The sequence below is a fragment of the Channa argus genome, chromosome 7, assembly GCF_033026475.1.
Source record: "Channa argus isolate prfri chromosome 7, Channa argus male v1.0, whole genome shotgun sequence".
NCBI lineage: Eukaryota > Metazoa > Chordata > Actinopteri > Anabantiformes > Channidae > Channa > Channa argus.
In genome coordinates, this window is record NC_090203.1 from 22,569,131 (window position 1) to 22,591,690 (window position 22,560).

At 40.2% G+C, this 22,560-nt stretch overlaps 1 protein-coding gene across 4 annotated transcripts in view; it reads left to right on the top strand.

Annotated features, from left to right (window-relative positions):
• Window positions 1–22,560, top strand: part of LOC137130040 (intermembrane lipid transfer protein VPS13B-like) — a 298,799-nt gene that overhangs the window by 218,282 nt on the left and 57,957 nt on the right. For all 4 annotated transcript variants that reach the window (XM_067509626.1, XM_067509627.1, XM_067509624.1 and 1 more), the window contains exons 38-41: window positions 2,237–2,632; window positions 13,716–13,918; window positions 15,649–15,865; window positions 17,836–18,020. In XM_067509626.1, the coding sequence (XP_067365727.1) occupies window positions 2,237–2,632; window positions 13,716–13,918; window positions 15,649–15,865; window positions 17,836–18,020 (1,001 nt within the window). The remainder of the gene's footprint in view (window positions 1–2,236; window positions 2,633–13,715; window positions 13,919–15,648; window positions 15,866–17,835; window positions 18,021–22,560) is intronic.

Below are 22,560 nucleotides of genomic sequence, written 5' to 3' on the forward strand. Positions count from 1 at the left end.
TTTAAATAGTCCAAATTACTAATTATACCATTAAAGACACCTGCACACCTAATTTAAAATAATGGTCAGGTAATTTAAATGGGTACCAATATTCTGTTCAGATCATTTTAACTTTTTTTTTTATTCAATGGATCAAAGGCATGCAAAAGCTGTTTTAGCTTTTTGATTTCCACCTTTTTCAGGAAGAACATAAAATTGTTTAAATATAAGAAACAAATAAGAACAACATCTCCCGGCCCTATTAGTGAAACATCCTTAATAAATGTGTTGTCAGTGCTAACAGTAAAGGGACATTTTCCTCATAAATGCCGCTAGGTCAAGTATAAGCTAAATGTAGGTTAAGTCTTAAAAAAGCTTTGGATTATAGCAAGTTATATCTATTGCAGTATTTACTCAGGTCAGGTGACTTTCTGACAGGTTAAACAGGTAATAAATCCCTTTCTGTCACTCCAGAACTGTCTGGGTCTGGGCGGTGAGATGGATTTTTCATAGTGGGGGCATGAAGAGACTTTGGGAGGGCAGACAGATGCTAATCAGGACCAGGTCTCCCTGTGCAGAGAGCCAAGCAAAACCCCGGCCTCAGTGCTGGCCCTGACTGGGTGATCAGAGACAGCTTTATGTGATTACAGAGGGGGGAGGGGTTGATTAGGTTGGACAGAAGATAGAAAGTACTGCGGAAGAGAGAGGGAGTGGAAAGATGGGCTTTGTGAAACAGAGAGGATGAAAATGAAAGAACATGGAAGAGAAGCAGAGGACCTGGACCTAGACGAACAGCTGCATACAGGCTATTTATTCCACCACTGTAAAGTTTCCTGATGATAAGTCAAGTGGAAATGATAAGCTACATTGCACAGCAAATTCCACCTATTTTTCCTCCAATTCCCCACTTCAGCTATCCTTCTATTTGACCAAGTGCCTCACTTCCACTGGGTTAAATGAGAAAAAATCCCGACGACAGACTTTGGCTCTGTGCGCGTATGTGTCCCTGTGCATGCTTGCCTGACTCTCTTGGCAGCTCTCCAGCTCATTTCATCCAGTTCTCCTACCTGGGAAGGAGACAGACAGGAGGCCTAAAACCCTGAAAAAGCCTCTAAACACTGGTGCCTTGATGAGACCATGAAAAACAGCTGCGCTTGTTTTTGGCTGCTTCCCTCTCCCATCATCATGACCAAGTGGAAAAATGGGATAATGGAAGTGGTGTAAAACGGCATTGAGTTAATTCATGTGTCTCTGTAAATTCCACTCAAGTGTTTGAAGGCTGTAGTGCATCAGAGAATGAGAGAGAGATAGAATGAGAGCGAGCCGAGTCCAAGCCGAGAGCTGGAGAGAGTTTATGTGGCTGGCATGAAGAAAAGATTCTCCTCTGCTATATCAGTCACGTTAAGATGTTACAGTGAGACATCCACTAATTGTATATGTGTGTGTGTGTGTGTGTGTGTGTGCACCCATAAGAAAGGGAGAAAGAGATAGAGACTGAAGTCAGCTGTTCTTTTAACAAACCCTTGCATGTAAAGCATGAGTGATTGGAAGAAGAGAGAAGTGTACCATGCAGCGTTCCACATTGATCAAGCTCGGATTGGGTCCAATTTATAGTGGATTTCCAAATAACGAAAGTTATCCTTTAAAAAGTTCCCCCAGGCCAATAGTGAATTAATAAAATTTGTTTCTTTAGTTTGTACATAGTTTTAAATTACATACTTTTTGCGCTGAAGATGATGGTTTAAACAGTTTGTCACTAGGTTGCAAATCATAGGATTTACCTAAATAATAAAAATAAGTATCTTCCCAATTCATAAATGCATAACACACTAGATATATATTTACTACTCAGTGTGGTGGTAGGGTTGGTTTTTCCTCAGCAAGTCATATTTTATTACCTGTTTTTTAAATCACTCAGCACTTTAATAAATATAAGGAAGGATGAATATGACATGTATTACTACTACTTTAAAACAAAAAACAAGAGTACTTGTATAGAAGCAGGAACATGCAGCCTTTATTCCAAAGTTTTATTCGATTTTTGGAATAACGCCTGTGAGTACTCTTCTCCCTTTTGTTTTAGGAGTCTTTAGCACAGCTTTCTGTTTTTTGAGCATTATAGGTAAAGTTTTAAGATTAGACCTGGTAACGCTCATAGTGACTTGTCACTTTGTCAATGTTGCCTTTACTCTTGTACATGTCAAACACACAAATCTCGTCCTTTGATGTCTATTTTTTTTGTCTTCCTCTCTTACAGCTGAGCTGAACATAGAGCTTTCACGGCCACTGAAAATCAGTCCTACCCTAGCAAAGCTGGAGCAGGCCAAAGCCTACCTAAAGAAAGTCCTACCAAACCACACGTGGCCTACCGCAAGTAAACCACGGTCTGCTTCTTCCACACCTCATTCCTCCCCTACCAAGACACAGCCCAGGGCCTTTTCTTCTCGTCTAGATTCCCACCATCAGGCCCCGACATTCGGTAAAACCAGCAGCACCAGCTCCATGGCATTGTCCTTCCATAAGGTCTCTCTCCACACTGCCCAGATTGTCGTGGTCATGGAGACGGAGGCGCACCCAAAGAGGCCCAGCGTGACAGTATCAGTGTCAGCCATGACAGGAAGTCTTAACATGAAGTCCGGGCCCAGCATAGAAGGTAAGTAAAAAAAAAAACATCTTTTTATTTCGTGCAGAAACTAAGAAAATGACATTCTGCTTACTTGGACAGAGATACGAGCAGTACACGCCGACGCACTGAACCACAGATCAAACATAAAAATGCATTTTCTGTAACGAATTAATGCTGAAGTTTACGACAGAGGCAACAACAAAATAAATACCTTGATGTCTGTTATCTGCATGGACAAACCAAATATTTTCATACTGTTCAAACCTGAAATATAAAACCCCTAATTCATAATTAACTGTACATTTAAAACATTTTTACTAAGTTACCTGCCAGCTCAATTTTACACTGTGACTTGAGAACTGGAAGTCTTTGTTTTCTAAAAGTTCCATAGACAATTAATCTGGGTAATAAAAGCCACCTAAAGACAAGTTTGGGAATAAGACGAGTTCAAAAAAATGTCACATACTATATTTGTTCCTTTTGTCTTTATGTAAAAAGTGAAAATCTAGTGATGTGGTCTCTCTTATCCTGCTGTATTTTAAGATATTGCCACTTGTTTTAAGGAAGTTCTGGAAACAGGTGGAGCTACATTGGAAACAACTGTAATGACTTCACCGCATTTGGCAGATTCCATCATCTTTTAAAGAAACCACAATTTTAAGACTCCATAATACACCATACTTTATGTACATGCGTTTTCTGTGGTGTGTCATTTGTCTAAGTACCCATGCTCACCATATGTGCCAGTAGGATCCAATCCAGGCCCTTTGAAAATAAAGTACATTTACAAATATCAATACAGAAATGTAGTGGAGAACAAATTGTTCTGTTTCATATCATGACATTATGTAACCAAGCAAATATTCATTTGGACAACCTCTAAATTGCTGTACCCAGTGCACTCCATGCTTTTGTTATTCATTCAGAGTAAAATTTGCAAGGAATGTAGCTGAAGTAATGTAACATGTTTAGTCAAAAATCTATTTCATTTACCAGAAAATCCTTTCTAATCATTAGCCACTTAGTGTATAAAACCTACAGTCTATTGACATGTATAGTTTATTAACTTTTATTGCTCAGTACCTCACTGTGTAGCCAAACACTAACACTTCCCACCCCGGTTTGTTGTATGAGTATGGGATATCTCACGTTTTTTGGGAGACTTGACACTCTGTCATTCAATCATAGTGGAAAACCAAATAGCAGTATTGCTTTCAGTATTATTTGGAATATTGCTGTTTTTACACATGCAAGCGATGCTCTCATCTGCCAAAAAACAAAGTTTGTCAGTAAACTGTAAAGTGAGATGTTTGTGTTAGCCTTGGAGCTAAAGTTGTTGGGAGACGTGTGTATTTGATTGCATGGGGTATGTGTGTATTAAGGCCTGAGAGAGGAAGATGTTTTTATGCCCTAATACATGAGTGTGTGCAAGAGTGAAATGTTTGTTTTCGTGTTAGAACCAAACCCGGCCTTCATCAGCACTCACCATTATCCAGGAGACATCACAGTGTTTCCATTATGACAATCAGAACTGCTAATGCTAATATAAATTAAAATGCTTCCAATTTCTCTGTGCTGTTGGGTGTGAGCCGACGTGTTGTAAATGACGATTGGGGAGTTTGGGGTTGTTTTTCAGCTTTTGCTATGTTTTTGGCATGTCTTAAACATTAGACAGCAGATGGAAACAGAAGGATAAAAGAGAGTGGCGAGCTTACATGCCATATGCAGTAGATAACAAGGAACAAGTTGACTCATAGTTTTGCGAGTAGATGTTTCGTACCTCAGTGCTGTTGAGCAACTCATCCCCCGTATTTTGGGTGCAGAGGGACGAGGACAGAACAAGAACTGGGCTCCCTAAGTGCTTGCATCTGTTTTACAGATGTTATTATATAGGGTTACTTCAGATAAAATGATTGTCGAAAATGTTAATTAAAACCTCAAACAATTTGCACTTTGTTTACTCAAATCTGCATAACTGCACAGTGAGACAATACTCAAGCACTGCTGCCCCACTCTGATTTTCACCAGCTTTTCAGCTTTCATTCATCTTTGATGTGTTGACTTCGATAAACATAGTTGAAACTAAGTGTGCAGTGCAATGGAAAAAGAAACAGAGTTTACAGACAATTGTGTTAATATGAACTCATTCACTTTCCATTTAAATCATTCTACTATTTATAGTGATTGCTCTTGCTTTGTACACTTTAGTATGTTTCAAGTGATTTGTTAATAGTATTTCTTTGCTTGTTTACAGTAAACACAGGAAATAGAGATTAGTTTGCAGGGAACTGTCATTTTAGGGATATGGTTTTCTCCACCATTACCTGGACTTTGAAAATGAACCCCCACTGCTCTCATGACATTACAGTTCAACGGGACTACTGGTGTTTATTGAGATTAACTGGATCATTAATCATTAGCTTGGTTTCAAACTCTTTGTTGTTACAGCTAGAAAACATGATATCATGTACTGTATTTATGTTCTATACGAGACAACAACGGTTGTAAAACAAATGCTGTGATAACATACAGGGATAGTTTAGTTTGGCTCTACATATATCATATATGAAATACCTGAGAGAGTGTGTGTCTGGTTGTGTGTGTCGCACAACTAGACACACACTCACACACTGATGGGGGAGCTGCTATGCAGCTGGCCAACACTCACGGGGAGCAGCTAAGTTGGGGTTCAGTGTCTTGCTCAAGGACACTTTGACATGTGAACGGAGGAGCCGGAGATTGAACCAACAACTGCGAGATTGGTGGCGCCACAGTCGCAAAGGGACTACAAAGTTGTTCATAATCCAGAAAGCGGATCTTATTTTAAGGCAATGTCACAGGTTCTCCTGCAATGTCCTGAATAACATGTTTGTCTCACCTCCTTTTGATGATTTTAACATCCTAGATCACTGCTATTTTCCCAGAGGCCTTCACATAGTGTTTCCAGATTTGTTGCAATCGAAAGGAGACAAACTGTCTCCAATTACGCAGTCTGATCACTGGCGACAATAGATTATTTGCAATACATCCATCACTCATCACCACCTGGCCTCTCCAATCCAGCTGCATACCTCTGAAAAAGGATACCTTGGAATTTTACAAAGATAAAGGTTTGGATTCCTATTCTGTAAGTTTGAGAATTTGAGCTGCCATAATAAGTCAGGGAGAATGACCCCCCGAGAGAAGCTGTACATCAGAGATGTAAGACAGAAGAATTTAGTATTACTACCATTAGAATACGTAACACTACTGTTGTTGCTCTGCTGCTTCTCAGTGGCAAGCTGAGATTGATGGAATATATCCGTCGCAGACTTCAGGGTGATGCCAATATGTAAGGAGAAGCAGGAGAGGGAAGACAAAGTAAGCAAAGAATGGAAGCAGGAGAGTGATGCAGAAGTAGAGGGAGACAGAGACAGCCTGAGACTCTGTAAACCACCTGCCCACCTAAATGTCTCTGTTCTTGGCTTGCTCAGGTCCTTCCTTCTGGCCAAACCTTAAAGGTATCTTGGCAGGAGCAATTATCCAGCTTATTGCCTATTCCACAGGTGCACCTCAAGGCTCTGTTCTTGGCCTTTTACTGTTCTTCATGTATACCACATCTTTGGATTCTCTAATCTGCTTGCATAGCTTTTCCTATCATCGCTATGATAATGATGCACAGCTCTTCCTGTCACATCACACATTCTATCTCTATGACATCTTTCCCGGGATGGGAGAAAGACCTCCTCAACTCAATCCCTCTAAGACTGACGTTCTGGTCTCCTGAGTCAGACCTTTCATATAGTACAGCATAACATCAGCATCAACTTAGGATCTTCATTAATTGTCCCCTCAAAGTCTGCCATAAATCTGGAGTTTTTATTGATGACTTCATCTCCCCCATTTCTTAGGCATGCAGATTTGCCCTCTACAACACCACAACGATAAGACCCTTCTCTTTCTGAATACGCAACTCCGATCTTAATGCAGGCATTAGTCATCTCAAATTTTTACTACTGCACTGCTTTGCTGACAGGACCAGTGTGGACCATCGAATCAGACGATCCCTAATACAGCATCTTGCTCATTTATTAAAACTCAGAAAGGACACAAGGTCACACCTCTGTTCAGGTCTCTGAACTGGTTTCTTGTAGCCACCTATAGCTACTCAGTTCAGTTGTTTCACAATTGCAATAACTATTAATTCTTCACAGTCAGCTGCCTCACTCTCAATTTTCAAAAAACAGTTGAAGATGAAATTCTTGTGCCTATTCAAAAAGAAAAAACAAGATTTTCTTCTCTAACTGCTGCTTACATCTAATGAAACTTGCGGTTCTTTGCTTTCAATGTCTTCCCCCGATGTATTTTCTTTTGCTTGCTTTGTAGCTCACTTGTTACAGTAAGTTGGATTGGATAAAAGCATCTGCCAAATGACTAAATGGAACTGGAAAAAATTGAGCAGACTGACAGAAATCTGAGAGGAGAAATATTATTAGACAAAAAATTGATATAAGGACTGGGTAGAAATGACGAGATGCAGTACATGAAAGAAATTACGTTGGAACTGAGGTGGGCATTACAGAAGATGAGAAAAAAAGTTGAGTCAAATAACATAGTTGGAAAAAAGAAGCCACATGAGGGAGAAAAGAGATATAATACAGGACAGAAGGGGAAAACAGAAGACAGGTAGATTACTCTCTATGAGCAGTAACAGGGTTCTCTTTTGTATACATTACTACACTCACCTCACCCCACCCTGTCTTCATCAGCGTATATCCTTAGCTTCAGTGGGGTGAAGACCCTGTCATCCACCCCCACGTCCATGGAACATCTGGGGCTCTCTACCTGGACAGCCCCCCTCTGCCAAGGGACAAGATGGAGAGAGAGGGTATTAGGTTGACAGTGAGGTGTGTTACCAGATCCTGCGTTAATGAAAAGCAAGTGGAAGCCCCACATTCCTCCCTCCATCTACAGCACACCACTCCCTAAGGTAGGGGGGCATTTATAGTTCAGTGAAAGAAAGGAGGGAGGTGGGCAAGAGAGAGAGAGAACAGATGTCTTAAGGTCCATGAAACAAGACCCTCCCTAATCTCTCAGCTCTCCATCAGACTGCCCAGAGTGCCCCCGATTTCCTTAGAACACTTTCATACCAGCAGACTCTGTTACTAATGCACACTTTTTCATTTGCATAGAACAACATGTCTATACACACACATCTGTACAAAGCTTTCTCCTCAGTCCTTTGTCCATTTGGGCCTCATTCTTCTGCACAGTGGATTTTTCCACCTCTTTTTTAAAGTAAAACTTCGATTCATGGAACAAATTGAAAGCTACCTAATTTGTATTTATGTCTCTTTATTTATTCAAGTTTTATTTTGTTTCCTTGGCCAGTCTTTGAATTAGAGCCATGTCTGTGTGTTTACTCTGCTGAAAGAAAGGCACTCTTCCCATTTATTGTGTAGCCAAATTAAAAAAGATGTACATTTAGAAGTACACCCTGATAGGATTTGGCAAGTTTATCCAACTAATAAATTGTATTTACTGCATCATTAATAGAAAGAAAAAAAGAAAGACAGTGTGGATAAAAAACTGCCTAGCACAGTGTTTGTTAACACACAGGAAGATGTGTCTGAAAGCTATGAGACTTTCAGCATGTGAGAAAAATGGAAAATGTTTGGTTGATAAAATGCCGGAGTATACTGTTTCCTAAAGCCCTAACAACTTAGTCAGATCAACCATCACTCCTACCTGGTAAATAAAAAAATACATAAAATGGATAATTCAGTATGCAACCCTACAACTTGAATGTGTTACCATTTAAAATGTAGTTGTAGTATCTACTGTAGCTGAAAAAACCTTAATTAGTCTCAAAGTTGCATTTGTGCAATATTAAATAATTTTCTCCAAGTCCCAATATGATGATGGATAGAACAGAATCTAAAGGTCAGCACAGGCATATAACTGAGACCTGGGGCTGTATCCATCAGGTAATCACAATGCTAATACTGCTAATCTTTTTAAAGTACATACTGTAAGTATCATTATGGGAGTTCAGGAAAACCAGGAATTTGCATAATTATAGCTTGATTTTTCTTTATTTTATACACTAAGTTAGAAAGTGAAGGAATTAATGACTGAAAAATATCTGTTGTGCTGTCGGAGTGAATAAAGATTGATTTATTATGGCCATGACTGTCAGTTGCGACAGACCCAAATCATCACTATTGCAAAGCTGCATCTTCCTGGTTATTAAAGAATGTTCATTTTTAATGACTTTGGTTTCTGTGGAGACAGCGTGTGTGTATGGATTGAGCAATTGCATGCACCACAAGATCTGTCACAAAACTTCAACTTTATTTTTGTCCAAACGGTATCTTTTTGATTAGCTTAGTGTGAAGTGTTACCAAAATATTTGTCCTACCACGGAGTCTGCATGAACACCACCCCCTGGAAAGTCTTAAGCAGTTAGGACACCTCTGGAGCTCTCCCACAATTTGGTGAACACACTGTAAGAGGGTTAGTCAAAGTCACTGTAAGAATGTTATAAAAAGGGTCTTAATTCTAGTGCTATTTGTAGGACTGTTTACTCTGAGAATATTTGGTTAAGTTAGGAGCGATTTCCTATTCTGAGATAATAAATAAATACGGTATGGGAGCTTAAATATAATTAAGTATGCTTTTTTTTTTTGTCATTACTTTGTGTGACTTTGTCAGGCTAAGTGTACGATGTAACATCAGGGTAGTCTCTTAGTTTCTGTACCTATATCAGAAATTGGAGCTGCCAGAGACAGACATTTCTTATGAAATTACATGTGAAAATAATCAAAACCAAACTGAGCCTGAAGCTACACTATATGAAATCAGATGGCCCAAATTTGACCCAAAACCTGGTAATTTGTCGGGGCCCATCAGACTTTGGTTAGATAATAGAATGGCACAAAGTGCTGTAGGAACAAGGTCTCCCTAAATTCAGCCTTTTGTTTCTGTGTTCATATAAAGTGATAAGATACGTTAGCTATTAAGAAATTAAGCATCCAGCCTACATAATCTGCCTATGCTTTGCAGTTGTACATCACCATTTACCAGTTACTGCATTTGTAACAGTTTGGATGACGCATAGCTTTGTGCAGTGTGCCATTTTGGCCGACAGTGTCCCCTGCTATGAAACCAGTTTCCTCTAGCGTCCTATAGTGGTCTTGTGGTGAGTGAATAGTGTATTTCTGTGGTGAGTGACAGTATATTACTTCTATTACCCTTACCATCCCAGACAGTCTTCAGGGGCTGCTGCTAGTTAGGTGATGACTCCTTTAGGTTTCTTCTAATTGATACCAGTTCGTCCTAGGGTATAAATCAGCCAGGCAGTGGTCAGATAACGGCTGCCAGGGAGAAACCGACACAGTAAATCAGTCTCCAGTTCTATCTAATCTTATCCGAGTGTTTGCCAGAGATGTATTTCACATTAGGAAGGTTTCCATCCACCCAGTTCTCAACCACCCACTTTGTTCCTTGGGTGTCATAGGTTGCACATTAGCCTGCTGAAGATGTGATTGTATGCACTGGTTTACTGGGAAGTCTGCTTTAGCAGGATGAAATATGCAGGTGTCTGTGTAAAGATCTGTATGTGATCAAAGTAAGTTCTGAATCCAATTTCTAAGGATTTTTACAAAGTTCCTTAAGTTACAATATACAGTAGTACAATATATTTTCACACTCTTTTTTCTTTTTCTACTAATTTTTGTGAGGTTGATTATAAATTAAGAGAGTGTAAATAGTCTATAATGACAAAGTGAAAACATTTTTAAGAAAATTGCATAACTGTACCATTAATTTAAATCTCCCATTTACTGTAGCATGCAGAGCCTTAATTTGCTACTTTGCCACAGCTTCTTTTGCAGCACTTGCTGTGGTGTAACTTCTGGGGTAAGTCTCTACCAAATTCTCACACCTGGACTTGGGCAGCTTAGACAGTCCTGGCCACTTAAGGAAAATCAACACCGTGTCCTAAAGCCATTCCAGCATTTTCTTGTCTTATACTTCAAGTTATTTTTACGCTGAAAACTAAACCAGTACCCCAGTCACAGGTTATTTGCTCACTGGAACAGGATTTTTAAAATTTGTTTCTCTTTCAATTTCAACTATTCTTACACTAAATCTACACTAACAGCATTTCGGCCACCTTTTTGATATGCATGCGTCATGCAGCCTACTTCCTCCGATTTTAATTCACCTAACCGTCTACACTGCCCATGTATCAGCTCACAAGTCACTACACGCCTGTCTGCACTCCACTTGAATGTGTTAGTCCACTTCCACTCTGCACACTCTGTGCTTTCTCTTTACACATGGCTTTAGAATATTTCTGAAGCTCGTTTGGTTCTTAGTCACCTCCCTGACCAAGGCCTTTCTTGCCTAGTTACTTGGTTTAAGTTTATGGCCAACTCTAGGAAGAAGCCTCTCCCAGAGCTACCGTGCTCCCTGGAACACCCAAAGGTTTGCAAATGGCTTTATTATCTTGCCCCAGTCTATCCCTTACCACACTTTTATCATGGATCTCTACAGAGACTTCATGGGCTTTGTGGCTTTTTTTTTTTTTTTTCCTGGCATCTAGTTTAATACACAGGTGTGTGCTTTTCTAAACTATATCCAGTAAACTTGATTTGCCACAGTTGAACTTCCAAGTTTTCGACACATCCGAACAATAATTGAAGCAAACAGGATGCACCTGACTACATTTTAGAGTGTCACATCAAAGGGTCTGAAATCTATTCCAGTAAGTGGTGCAACATATGTAGTTGTAGTATCTAGCTGAAGCTAATTTGAAGCACCACCTAAAATGTGTGAGAACTTCTGGGTTACTGAGTGTAATATAATGGGCAATATACTAGTATTATCAATTTTAAGCTGAACCTACAACACAAAAGTTTGCACAAAGTGAATGCGTCTGGATAATTTCTGAAGCCACTCTAACTATTAGAAAGTTTTTATTTGGGTCTTACTGAGGCAGCTTTATAAACCCTAGACACATGAAACGGAGCCACCTCAAATACCCCCAAAACAACAGCTGGATTGTGTATGGCCCTGTGGGAGAGCCCTATAATTAACACTGCATAACACAATATACTTTTTCCACCCCTTTAGGTTTCTGTGAAAGATCTTTGTATTTGACAGACCTGCCTGTGTGTGTCTGTGTTTCTTGTGAGATGTGGGTTATTATTCAGAGATGATTGCATAACATCTTTGTCCACCGGTGTTTATCATGTCTCATACCACCATTGCTGAATAAGGCTCAGGTCAAAACTCCAAAATAATGCTGCTTTATCTTCATTTCTTCCCCATTACCATATCTCAGGCTCTTTCTCATTTTTTTTTTCCCCCCGCCGTCTCATTGCTTTTTAGATCCATCATCTGTAAATATAATACAGTACTTATGTACAATATGTGTGCAAGCAGAGGTATACATGCACTGCCTGCTTTATCCTCCAACATTTTCCCATCTCCCTTTTTTTCCCTTAACATTCCTTCCTCTACTCCCTGCTAATGGCCTTACTTCACAGTTCAGCAGTGTAATGTTTTAGGGTTGTCCACTGGCACTGTACTTATTGTACCCACATAACGGTCACATGGTCATAAAGGGCAAAAGAAGGGATGGAGAAATGTCCTTCTGACTATTATTCAGCCTGAATGGAAAAGTAGAGTTAGACAAAGGGATTCCCCCTCATTAAAACCACTCCCAATTAGAGTGATTACTGAGAGCGCTGGCTGCTGCTGCTGGCTTTAACACCAGGATGCTGTGGTCAACCGTCTGTAAATGACGCATGGTGAGACAGCTGAGAATGCTTTGATACTTACTGTGTTTGTGCACTAATGTATGTGTGTGTCCATTTCGGCCCACTTGTTCATCTCGGTACACATGTTGCGTGTCTGCATTTGCATGTGTTTGTAGGCGTTTCTGTATGTGTGTCTGCACTTAACCTAAATGTGTTTGTAGTTCCTTTTGTACTTGTGTGAATGTAAGATTATCCCTTTAACAACCCATTTTGGGAGTTCCCCTGTGGTGTCTAATAAATCCAAACCATGAAAATAAACCTAATGTCCACAGTTCAGAAAACAATCCTCAACAGCTCTGTCTGTGCTGCAACACCAGATGATATTAGCAGGTAAACTGCCAGCTTGTATCAACAGTATCTTTCCTGAGAGAAATGAGTCATCCCAGTATAATATTTCCCCCAGAAAGATTTATACAAGAGACACCCTCTTTTATTGGAACACCCCACCCCCACCCCATACCCAAAATGTGTTTTGGAGCTCTGATGTTTAATAACATGTTTCTTGGTCAGCTTACAAAGCCTGGAAAGACATGACTACTCTTGTGTGTCATATCTGCATCCTATCATTGATCTCTCTCTCAGTCGCTCACCCTCTAGTTCTGTCTCTCTCCCTTACTCCAAGTCTACTCATTCCGTACCTACTCTCAGTATGCTGTTAATACATCCCCCATATATGCAAACAACTGAAATTTAAACTTTAAATACCTTTTATATGAAGATTACTTCAAGCAATCTGAATAACTTGGACTTGTCGTAATGCATTCATCCAAATGAGACTGGGATGACAGGCAGGTTCCATCAACATGGAACAATACAATAAAACTGACCAGATCAGCTTCCCTATGTCAGTGAATAGTGCAGAGGCTCATCTGTATGTCTAAAAGGACAAGATCAGATTATGCTAATACCATCAGATATGCATGGTTAGGAAGAGGCTAGTGCTGTGATTCATATATTTCTCCTCTATGTGTTGCTGCTTTGACATCATAGAGCTGGATGTAGTAAACAAAATGTTAAAAAACACAGAGGCAAGCATTCATGCAACTGAATTTTCAATTAAACTGAGCTGAAATCAAATGATCTATTGTGTATTGCGTACACCTTCTTAAGGACTGTAAATAGAATGAGCTATTAGCTGGTACATGGTCACTGATATAAAGAAAAAAACGTAATAATTTTGAGCGTGAACTGAGCCATTATTATTCACTTGGTCTAGTTCCAAATGTAGTAACGAACCATTTTGTGCATAGAACTATGCCCTATGCTGTACATGCAATTCATTGCTAATTGTTCTGTCTTTCTAGATGCAGTTCAGGCTGCCTATGTGCTGCTGGAGCTGCAGGATCTGTTGGTGAGAACAGGGCTCAAGGACCGAAGCCGCCTTCTGCTGGGGCCATTCTCCTGCAGCACCTCTCTGGAGGCTCGGTGGTGTCGGCACAGCGGCAGCCCTGGACCTGAGCCTGGCCCCCCTAAACTGCTTTTGGACCTTAAGGGAGGACTGCTTCAGGTTTGCTCATGACATCAGTTCAACATCCGCTATTACAAGATTTATCACCGCGCACAGCTACAGTTTTTAGAGATCAGGGTTAGATCAGCACCTCTGCACCTGGTTGGAATTGAGCATATTGCTTAATGATACTTGAGCTAAGGGCTTGAGAAAAGCTTTTCCAGCTAAAAGAACAGCCTTTTCTCACAAGGCAATGCTGTTGCCCACTAAGATGTCAGGCTCTTTTCGTTTCCAAATGAATTCTTACAGTATTTATAGGCTGACACCCACAGGCACAGATCACAGATCATCACAATCTTAACACCCCTCCTAAATCGGCTGTTCCTCTGCCATGGCTTCTGTCCTTTTTACAGCTAAAGTGATTCCAGAAATAATTACAGATTGGAATTACATCTGGTATATTCTGTGTCTATTCTAAGGCTATTGCAGGGGGGGATATATATCAAGCGGATTTTTTTTCCTGTGACAAGTTACATAATCTCGACATTGAAAAAGCCCCTTTTCAAAGTGACTAACTGAGCGCATAATTGCTAATGTGTTATTCCACATTACTTTTTTGGGGGAACCCCGTTGCCCTGGCCGTCTTTTGCTTTTATTGCATACCCATTAACAGGAACATCACTTGCAACTCAATGCTCAATACGTAATCGTACATTTCCCTCCGCAAATAGTGGTGTTTTAATCAAGTGCCGGACAAAACCACCGGAATTCCTTCTGATTCTGTCTTCTTGTGCTTTCTTTCCAAAACCTTGAAGAAAAAAAAATCCCAAATGTTCCTGTTTTTGAAGTTTAGTCATAACCAATTCTTGCAAGCTAGTGAGTAGTGGGAAAGCAGGCAGGCAGATCCATGTGTGAAGAGTTTTGACTCAGAGATTCCTGGTCCTTAGGCCAAACCCCAGGCAGACCCACTTTGATGGAGTATGGTGAGGGGAATGCCGCGGATAAGTAAGGAGGGTGTAAGGTTATGTTGGGTAATGTTAGTGAGGACGTCAAGAGGTGATGACAAGGGTAACCCTGACTGCTTTTCTTCCTGTTTTGAAAAGAAAAAAAAAAGGTTAAATAATTGTTGACGCACATGTTTATGCATCAACTGTAATTCTGTGTCACTGTCTAGTTTTATACTTATATCACTGTCTGTTTCTTCTAACTGTTTAAATACAGTAACTTCACAAACATTTCTCTTTGAATTTGTCTCAACCTCTACTTCTTCTCTATATTATCCCACACTCTTTGTCATTCTGCTTAATCCATCGCCTTACTGTCTGTGGAGATTCTCAATCCTCTAGGTCATGGCTCACAAAGGCTGCTTAGTAGCAAATGGACTTGCTCTAAGTTCTTGAAGACATTTAAACTCTCATCTGAAATGCTTCCATCAGTTCTGTCTGACCTCATTCATACTCAAGAGAGTCAATGAAGCCATCTACTTCAAACCGGAACGACCATCTCTCAACATAGGAGGTGGTCCTTCACAACACTTAGCAGCCATGTACAGCTTGGTCCTAACATCCCTTCCCAATGGGTTTCACATTTGTTCACAGTGTGACTTATGTTACCCATAATGAAACCACACGATGGCAGAGTTGAACTTTAACCCAAAGGTGGCCTCAAAGGTGTTAATGTCTCTACAGAGTTTAAAAGCCTCATTTGGAACTGATGAAGCCTTTCAGATGAGAGAACGAAAACAAGACCAGGTTCCACCTTGTTTATCCTCTCTTTTTCTGTGTCGACAGGTCTTTTGGGGTCAAGAACATCTCAACTGCCTGAAACTGGTGGAGGAGCACCTACGGACATACCTTCACCTCCAAAAAGGAGATGCAGGTAGTAGCTGTTCAAAGGGCAAGCCCTGCCACACCCAGCCTCCGCCTTCCCAAGGTTCCCTGTCCCCTCAGACAGAGCACAGCTCAGATGACTTGCGTACAGGACATTTTCAGTACATCCAGGACACAGGTGAATGTGCATACAGTGCATGCTGATATTATGCAGAAGTGGCATGTGACTTATAGTGTACATACTGTATACTCTACATATCTGGCTTAATTCTTCTGAAATCTCTGGACACAACTCTTAATTGCTCAGAACAGCTTCTATGTAAAGTAGTAGTCCAATTCCCAGTGATTTATTGCCTGTTGTGTTTGCTTCATCAGGTGCCATTCAGACCGGTAATTGCAACCAGACAAACCTAAATTTATGCAAGATTCAAAGTAAAATGATATTACCTGGACATACTGTAGGTTGCCTTGCTTATTTCCTGCGGATTAGAATGTATGTAACACTATAATCACCGGTTCCTGAATCCATAGGATTAAAGTAACCATAGTCCATCAGTCATAAACTTCTGCAACTGACTTGGAGAAACTAAAATAAGAATCTTTGTGACAAAGTTAGATGTCACTTAAGATACACATTGGCTTAAATCAAAGTCAGATCAAAGCCCTCTTGGAAAGACATTTCATCGGACATCTCTGCCTGGTTCCACTCTGAGTAACATGCTGTTTATTCCCCCTCTTTGTGCTTTGTGTGTGCTATTCTCCACATGCACGCACACAGACACACACATACATACACACACACATAGAAGAACATTATACACAGAGGATCAAAATTCTGTCTGGCTGTAGCCCAGCCATCCACTCTGTCAGCTGTGGTTGAGTCTTTGTTTGTTGCACCATTCCACTGGTCTTTGATGCATTTAATATGCTGACTGAAGCAGGAGAATGTACAGTAGTGAACTAGAACTGAGAGGACAATCTGTCTGCAACATGTTGTCAACATCTAGGGAGAGCCAGGCCAACTACGAGTGGCTCCTGCAGGACACTAGCACAGGGAAGGATAAGATAGATGGTAAGAGGAGCAGATGAAAGATAGATGGGGACAAGAGTAGGACTATCTCACTTTCTCTATGTCCTTCTATTGAAGAATTGAAAAACCTCCTCAGACTGTGTTTTTTCTTTCTTCCTCCGTATGTGCAAAAGAATAATCCACTTTCAAGTGCTCACTGCTTTTTATAAACGGAAACATTAGCCACACACAGATATTGCTGCATCTTTAAATGTATTTTCCATAAATACTTTCAGTGTTTGTACCCCCAAGGGCCAAACAAAGATTTCTGCCTTTTTTTTTTTCTTCAAATAAACATTTTTCCAAAGTACCTAAATCTTAAACAGCAGCCACAGCTTAAGTCAAACACAACTCAGACTTTTAGATTCTTTGTGTTTGTATCTGTGTGTGTGTGTGTGTGTGTGTGTGTGTGTGTGTGTGTGTGTGTGTGTGTGTGTGTGTGTACAGCTGTTGCAGGTGCAGGACATGTTTCAATCAATTAATGTTTACTCAATAGCAAAAATGTTTACTCAGCCGCTTTGTTTACATGCAACTTCATACACATATGAAACATTCTGAAAATGTGGAAACATCCACAGTGCTTTCTTTTTTGCAATAGACATATAAGAAAAAAATTGTCAAAGATTATGACAAGTCGAACATAGTTATTTTGCCACAGAAGGTGAAAAGTATGATACATATTTGCCACATTGAAACAATAAAAAAAAAAAATCCCCAGAAGTAACAGTAAATAATCCAAGAGGCCTATAAAGCCTTTAAACAGGCTTTTTTATTGGAACTTTGTGTAGCAGTGAGTTTTATACTACCAGATGTAAGAGTGCAGTACAGTAAACTATTAATCTACTGTATCTTAAAATATGAGATCTGTGAAATGTTTTTCCAGTCATCCTCCTCTTTTGACTTTTTCCTGCTCACCTATCATGCTTTATCTTTTGCTCCTTTTTTCTTGGTTTCATTCACTGTCTTCCACCACATGTTTTTAGTCTTCATTTTGAGCACAGTTGGAGCTTAGCGTTTTTGATCATTTACAGAATAAAGTGAACTTATTCAAAAATAAATACTTACTTCCACTTTTGCAGTCTCCCAGAAATTGCCGGGACCCCATGAGGTGGTGTTCTACAGCGAGACAGAAGATACTCCAGGGGTTATGCTGTGGAGATACCCTGAACCTCGCGTCCTGACCTTCGTCAGAATAACTCCTGTCCCTTTCAACACCACAGAGGACCCTGAGATCAGCACGGCTGACCTGGGGGGCATCCTGCAGGTAGAAATAGCTATACGTACTGTATCTCTGGATTAGGAAAAAAATTAACACCCACCAAAAACCACAGCTAGTGGTAAAGCAAAGGGTGGTAATGTGTTAAACAACCACACGTTTCAGTTCAGCTTCACTTGTATCAGGGTATGTAGTCATCTGCTACTAGGAAAAGGGTGAACGAGGTGTAAAATGAGAAGAGAATCCACACATCTCACTACTCCTGACTTAACATCACCTGCAGTGAAAGAAAAATAAACTCTTAGAGCTGGGCTGTGCGCCATTATGATTCATTAGCCATGAGAACTCCCATACTCTGCATGTTATTGAATGACAGCAGACCCCTGCTGTCCCTCCAAACATGTAATACATGGTCAGACAGCTGTGGAAGTCATCTTGTATGCTCTGGTGTGAATATCCAGGTGTCTCCAACCCCAGATGAGGTTATATTTTGGCAGGCTGTAGCAGCTACTGAGTCCTCGGGGTCTTACTGGGGGACAGGACATCCCACTTTTCCCCCTATCACTCATTTTTTGCCTTTTTATCTTCTGCCTTTCTTTCCAACTTCTCATCCTCGAAGGCAAGCTGGATCCCAAATCACATTCTTTAACATCCTCCATATTCTTTCACTTTTTCTGCAGTAGAAAGAGGCTATTTTTAGGATAGAATTGCCTGCCTGACTGTTATAGTTGTATTTTATAACTGTGCAGTTAGGAATGAAATCTTTTGGTAGTATGTAGAAATTCAAAACATTTCATTTCATCCTTTCTGTAAACTAATAAATCTTTCTGAAAACTAAATTGCTACATTTTTTTTTTTTAGTAAACAGTTTGGAAGCAAGCAACTGATCATTTAGGAATATAATGATTGATCAAAAATTAATTATAATGTTAATTATAATTGTAGTAAATTGTACAGTTTTTAAGAGAGTGTTTATATAATTCCATTTTTAGGGAGCTTTTTTTTTTTGTATGCTGTATGGTTGACTTACTTTCCCTCATCCTTTTCCTTCTGCTTCTATCCTCCTGCAACCAAAGTTCTCAACTTTCCATATACTCCCTTTATCTCTCTGATTCTCTTCAGGACTCCCACAATCCCTTCACCTACAGTACAGATGTTTTCTTGAATCTGTTTGTGTGTGCCTGCCCATGAGAGGCAAGACAAGATTCTGCAGATGTCTGACTTCCCAATGAGGCCCCACAGCTGTAAAGTCTGTAATGAGCAAAACTCAAAAGCCTCTAGTTGATTGACTGAATATTAAGTTACAGTATAGTACAGAGAGAGCTGACGTGTGTAGGCAGGGATCTATCCATCTATATATACAATGATCGTTTCTATGTACAGGTGTGTGTGTTTCATTTAAATCTGGAAGTAATCAGAACATTTCAAACATCTTTGTCAAGAGATGCCAGTCTTGCCAGTCTTTACACACACGCGCACAAACACACACACACACACAGTGCTGTTCTTTTAGAGAACTCTGTTTGGTTGTTTTACTTACTAAAACCTGGCTATGCTGTTTTTGTGTCTGATTAGAGGCTTGTATCCTGCCATGTAGCCTCTATATTTCCGTTCATCAAGTCTTCTGTTGACAGTGGTTGCAGAGCAATCCACCTGACTCCTGAGGAGCATTTCTGATCTACCCATTGATAAACCTAAAGTTTGGACAGTGGTTTAATTCTTGTCTCTCATAGTCATTGGCTTCTTTTACTTTTACATGCACAGCTTTCATCCTCGTGTTGATAAACGGCAGCGGTAGTTTTTAGAAGTGATCGACGTATTTATATACTGTGTGTGTGTGTGTGTGTGTCTTTATGTCTGTGCCTTTGTGTGAGAGTGAATGAACATGTGGTTTCCACATCTTCCAATCCACTCCTGTCATCTGCCATGGGTCCTGTCTCCTCTGACAAGTCTGTTAAAAGGAATCAGGTGATGAGACTTCCACAGAGGAAGTGGTGAAAAGAGGATGTGTCAAGCACCCAACTATTACTCAAACCATTTCATGTGGGGATGAGATGCAATGGGTGAGACTGTGTGGAATAGAGAACAGCAATAAAAGTATTCAAATGAGAACCGTTGTTGCTGACAGCTATGAAACTTGTCAAAACAGTTGCACAGCATTATTTAGATTCAGTTTCAAAGAGCTACATGTATAAACCTTCATACTGTACAAACCACTGTACAAGCCACTGTACAAACGATATGTGACTATATCAGAAACAGGTTAGTGTTGCTAACCCACCATGTAGACACACGCCAGGCACAGGTTACATAGGGTCAATATTAATTGGTAGCATTAATAAAAAACTCCAGAAACTCTGATTTATGTCTGTTCTAGAAGGCTACTCTGATGTTTTTGTCAACACTGCTAAAACCACATTGTGTATAAGGGATTTTGTAAAATAAGCATTTTTAATGTCATTATTAGTCATCACATCCATGTGCTAATATGTTAAATAGTAATACTTAACTCATATTTTTGTCCCATCACGCACTCTTTGTGTGTGAGGCAGAGGATTGGAACAATGAAGGCTATTTCAGCCGGGCCTCTTGGTAATGGGCCAAAGTCATTGTGATTCCAGATTTTAATTGATTTCAGTCTCTGCGGGGCGATGATTATACTTTCCGTTCTACAAGACTTCAAAAGTCTCCATTAATTCATTTTTAATTTCTCTCAAGGCCAGAAAGAAAGTCCAGCTACAGAGAGCGGAAATGCAGCCATAAAATAAAAAAAAACAAAAAAACAGTAAGGGCTTCATTTCTGTTCCAAAGGAATTTCATTTACTTTACATCAAGACTGCGCAAAGAGAGAAAGCAGGAAAGAGAAAGAAGGCAGTCATAATTTCTCAGGCCTCTAAAATTACCATGTGGCTATGCAGAGATGGAGGCTGATAGATTTTGAGAAATGGAAAGTGAGAGGCATAGGGAAAGAAAGAGTGAGATTTAGTATCGAGCTGTCTTGTCATTTGTCACTATCATTTAGGAAAACATGTTTTTGTAATTTAGCGCTGTTTACTATCAGGTAGAGGGTAAAAAATATTACAGATGGACAAAACAAAAGTCAGTCTTATCCACATTTTCCCTTTCTTCTTTTATTCCATCTCCTCTCTCTTTTGTTACGCTACCCCCTCTTTTCCTTTGCTCCTTCTCTTCAGCAGAGAGTCCGGAATAGATGAAGGTGGGGTGGAGGGGGTGGGCTCTTGCCCTGAGCCGTGCTGCTCACTCGTCCCCAGAGCAGATCATATTAACATTTTATAAAATCAAGATTTCCTGCATTTAAATAGTTGTGGTTTCCCAACTGGTTCCAGTATCTCGGAGGGGGGATTCAAGCCTCCTTCCATTACTCAAAGTCAAATTGCTGCCCGCGCTGTTTTTAAATACAGTAGAATCGGAGTATGAGAGTGATGGGAGGCCAGATGACAGATCCCTGATGACGCATTCGCAGGTTCCCACCTGTAGAGGGCTCAAGTGATGAAGGGCTAGAAAGAGAAAGAGAGGTGACTAATTTTCACCTTCTCACTGCCGTGTGGTCCAGTTCTTTTCTTTTTTTTCCATCCCTCTCATTCGTCTTCCCACCCCCCTTCTCTTGCCTCTCTGTGGGGTTCTGAAGCCTGAGAAACCAGAAGTAAACACAGGAGCTATGATTGAACCCGACCCAGACACAGGGGAGCAAAAGGAAAAGATGCAGTATCTTGAAGTAGAGAGCAGCAACTTGGGTGTAGCCTCAGCCTGTAGCAAAACAAACAAAAATATTCTCTTTTCATGCATATGTGCAATTGCCTTTCACTCGCGGTAATTGTTCTCATTTTACAAATGTTTAAATTTAATCATCTACTCGCTTTTTGAGGCAGTCTCCCAAATCGCTCTGACTTTTTCAGACAAACATCACACCATCTGCTCCCCTGCTGTTGCTTTCGTGCATGGCACAGTGGGATAACCTTTCATGTTCCATCATGGCCCTGCTGGCCTGTGACCGATATCATAAAAGCTCTGTGGCCTGAGATGAACCAACAACCAATCAGCAGTAACCACCGCTGCAGCTGTTGTTTCTTCTATTGTTATTATTATGAGAAACACAGGTCCACAATCCATTTACAGCGCGTCCTTTTTTATTAATGAACACATTTTCTCCTGTTAGTAGAAATACGCAAGCTTGTTGTTGGGAGTTATAATCCTAGGGGTGTTTAACTTCAGAGCGACACACTGAACCAGAAAGAGCAAGAGTGTATTTTAGCCAAGGCAACTATTATTTTAGTGGCACAGAGCTTAAGCAGACCTGCATTAGTCACAGCTAATGCACTATAGAAATAAGACTGTCCACGTGGTTAATTTGATATGGAGCTTTTACACCTCATCTACCAAAAACTCCAGTCCACCTTTAACAATTTGGCATTACAGAAGAAACAAAAAAAAAAAAAAAACTTAGCACAGAGATCTCAGCATGGGCTTATTGTTGATTTTCCACCCTGATTAATGTTAACGTATATTAGCCCACCTGAGACAGCATAGCAGGAGTCATTTTCAGAACAATTTTCATTACATCTCCTGA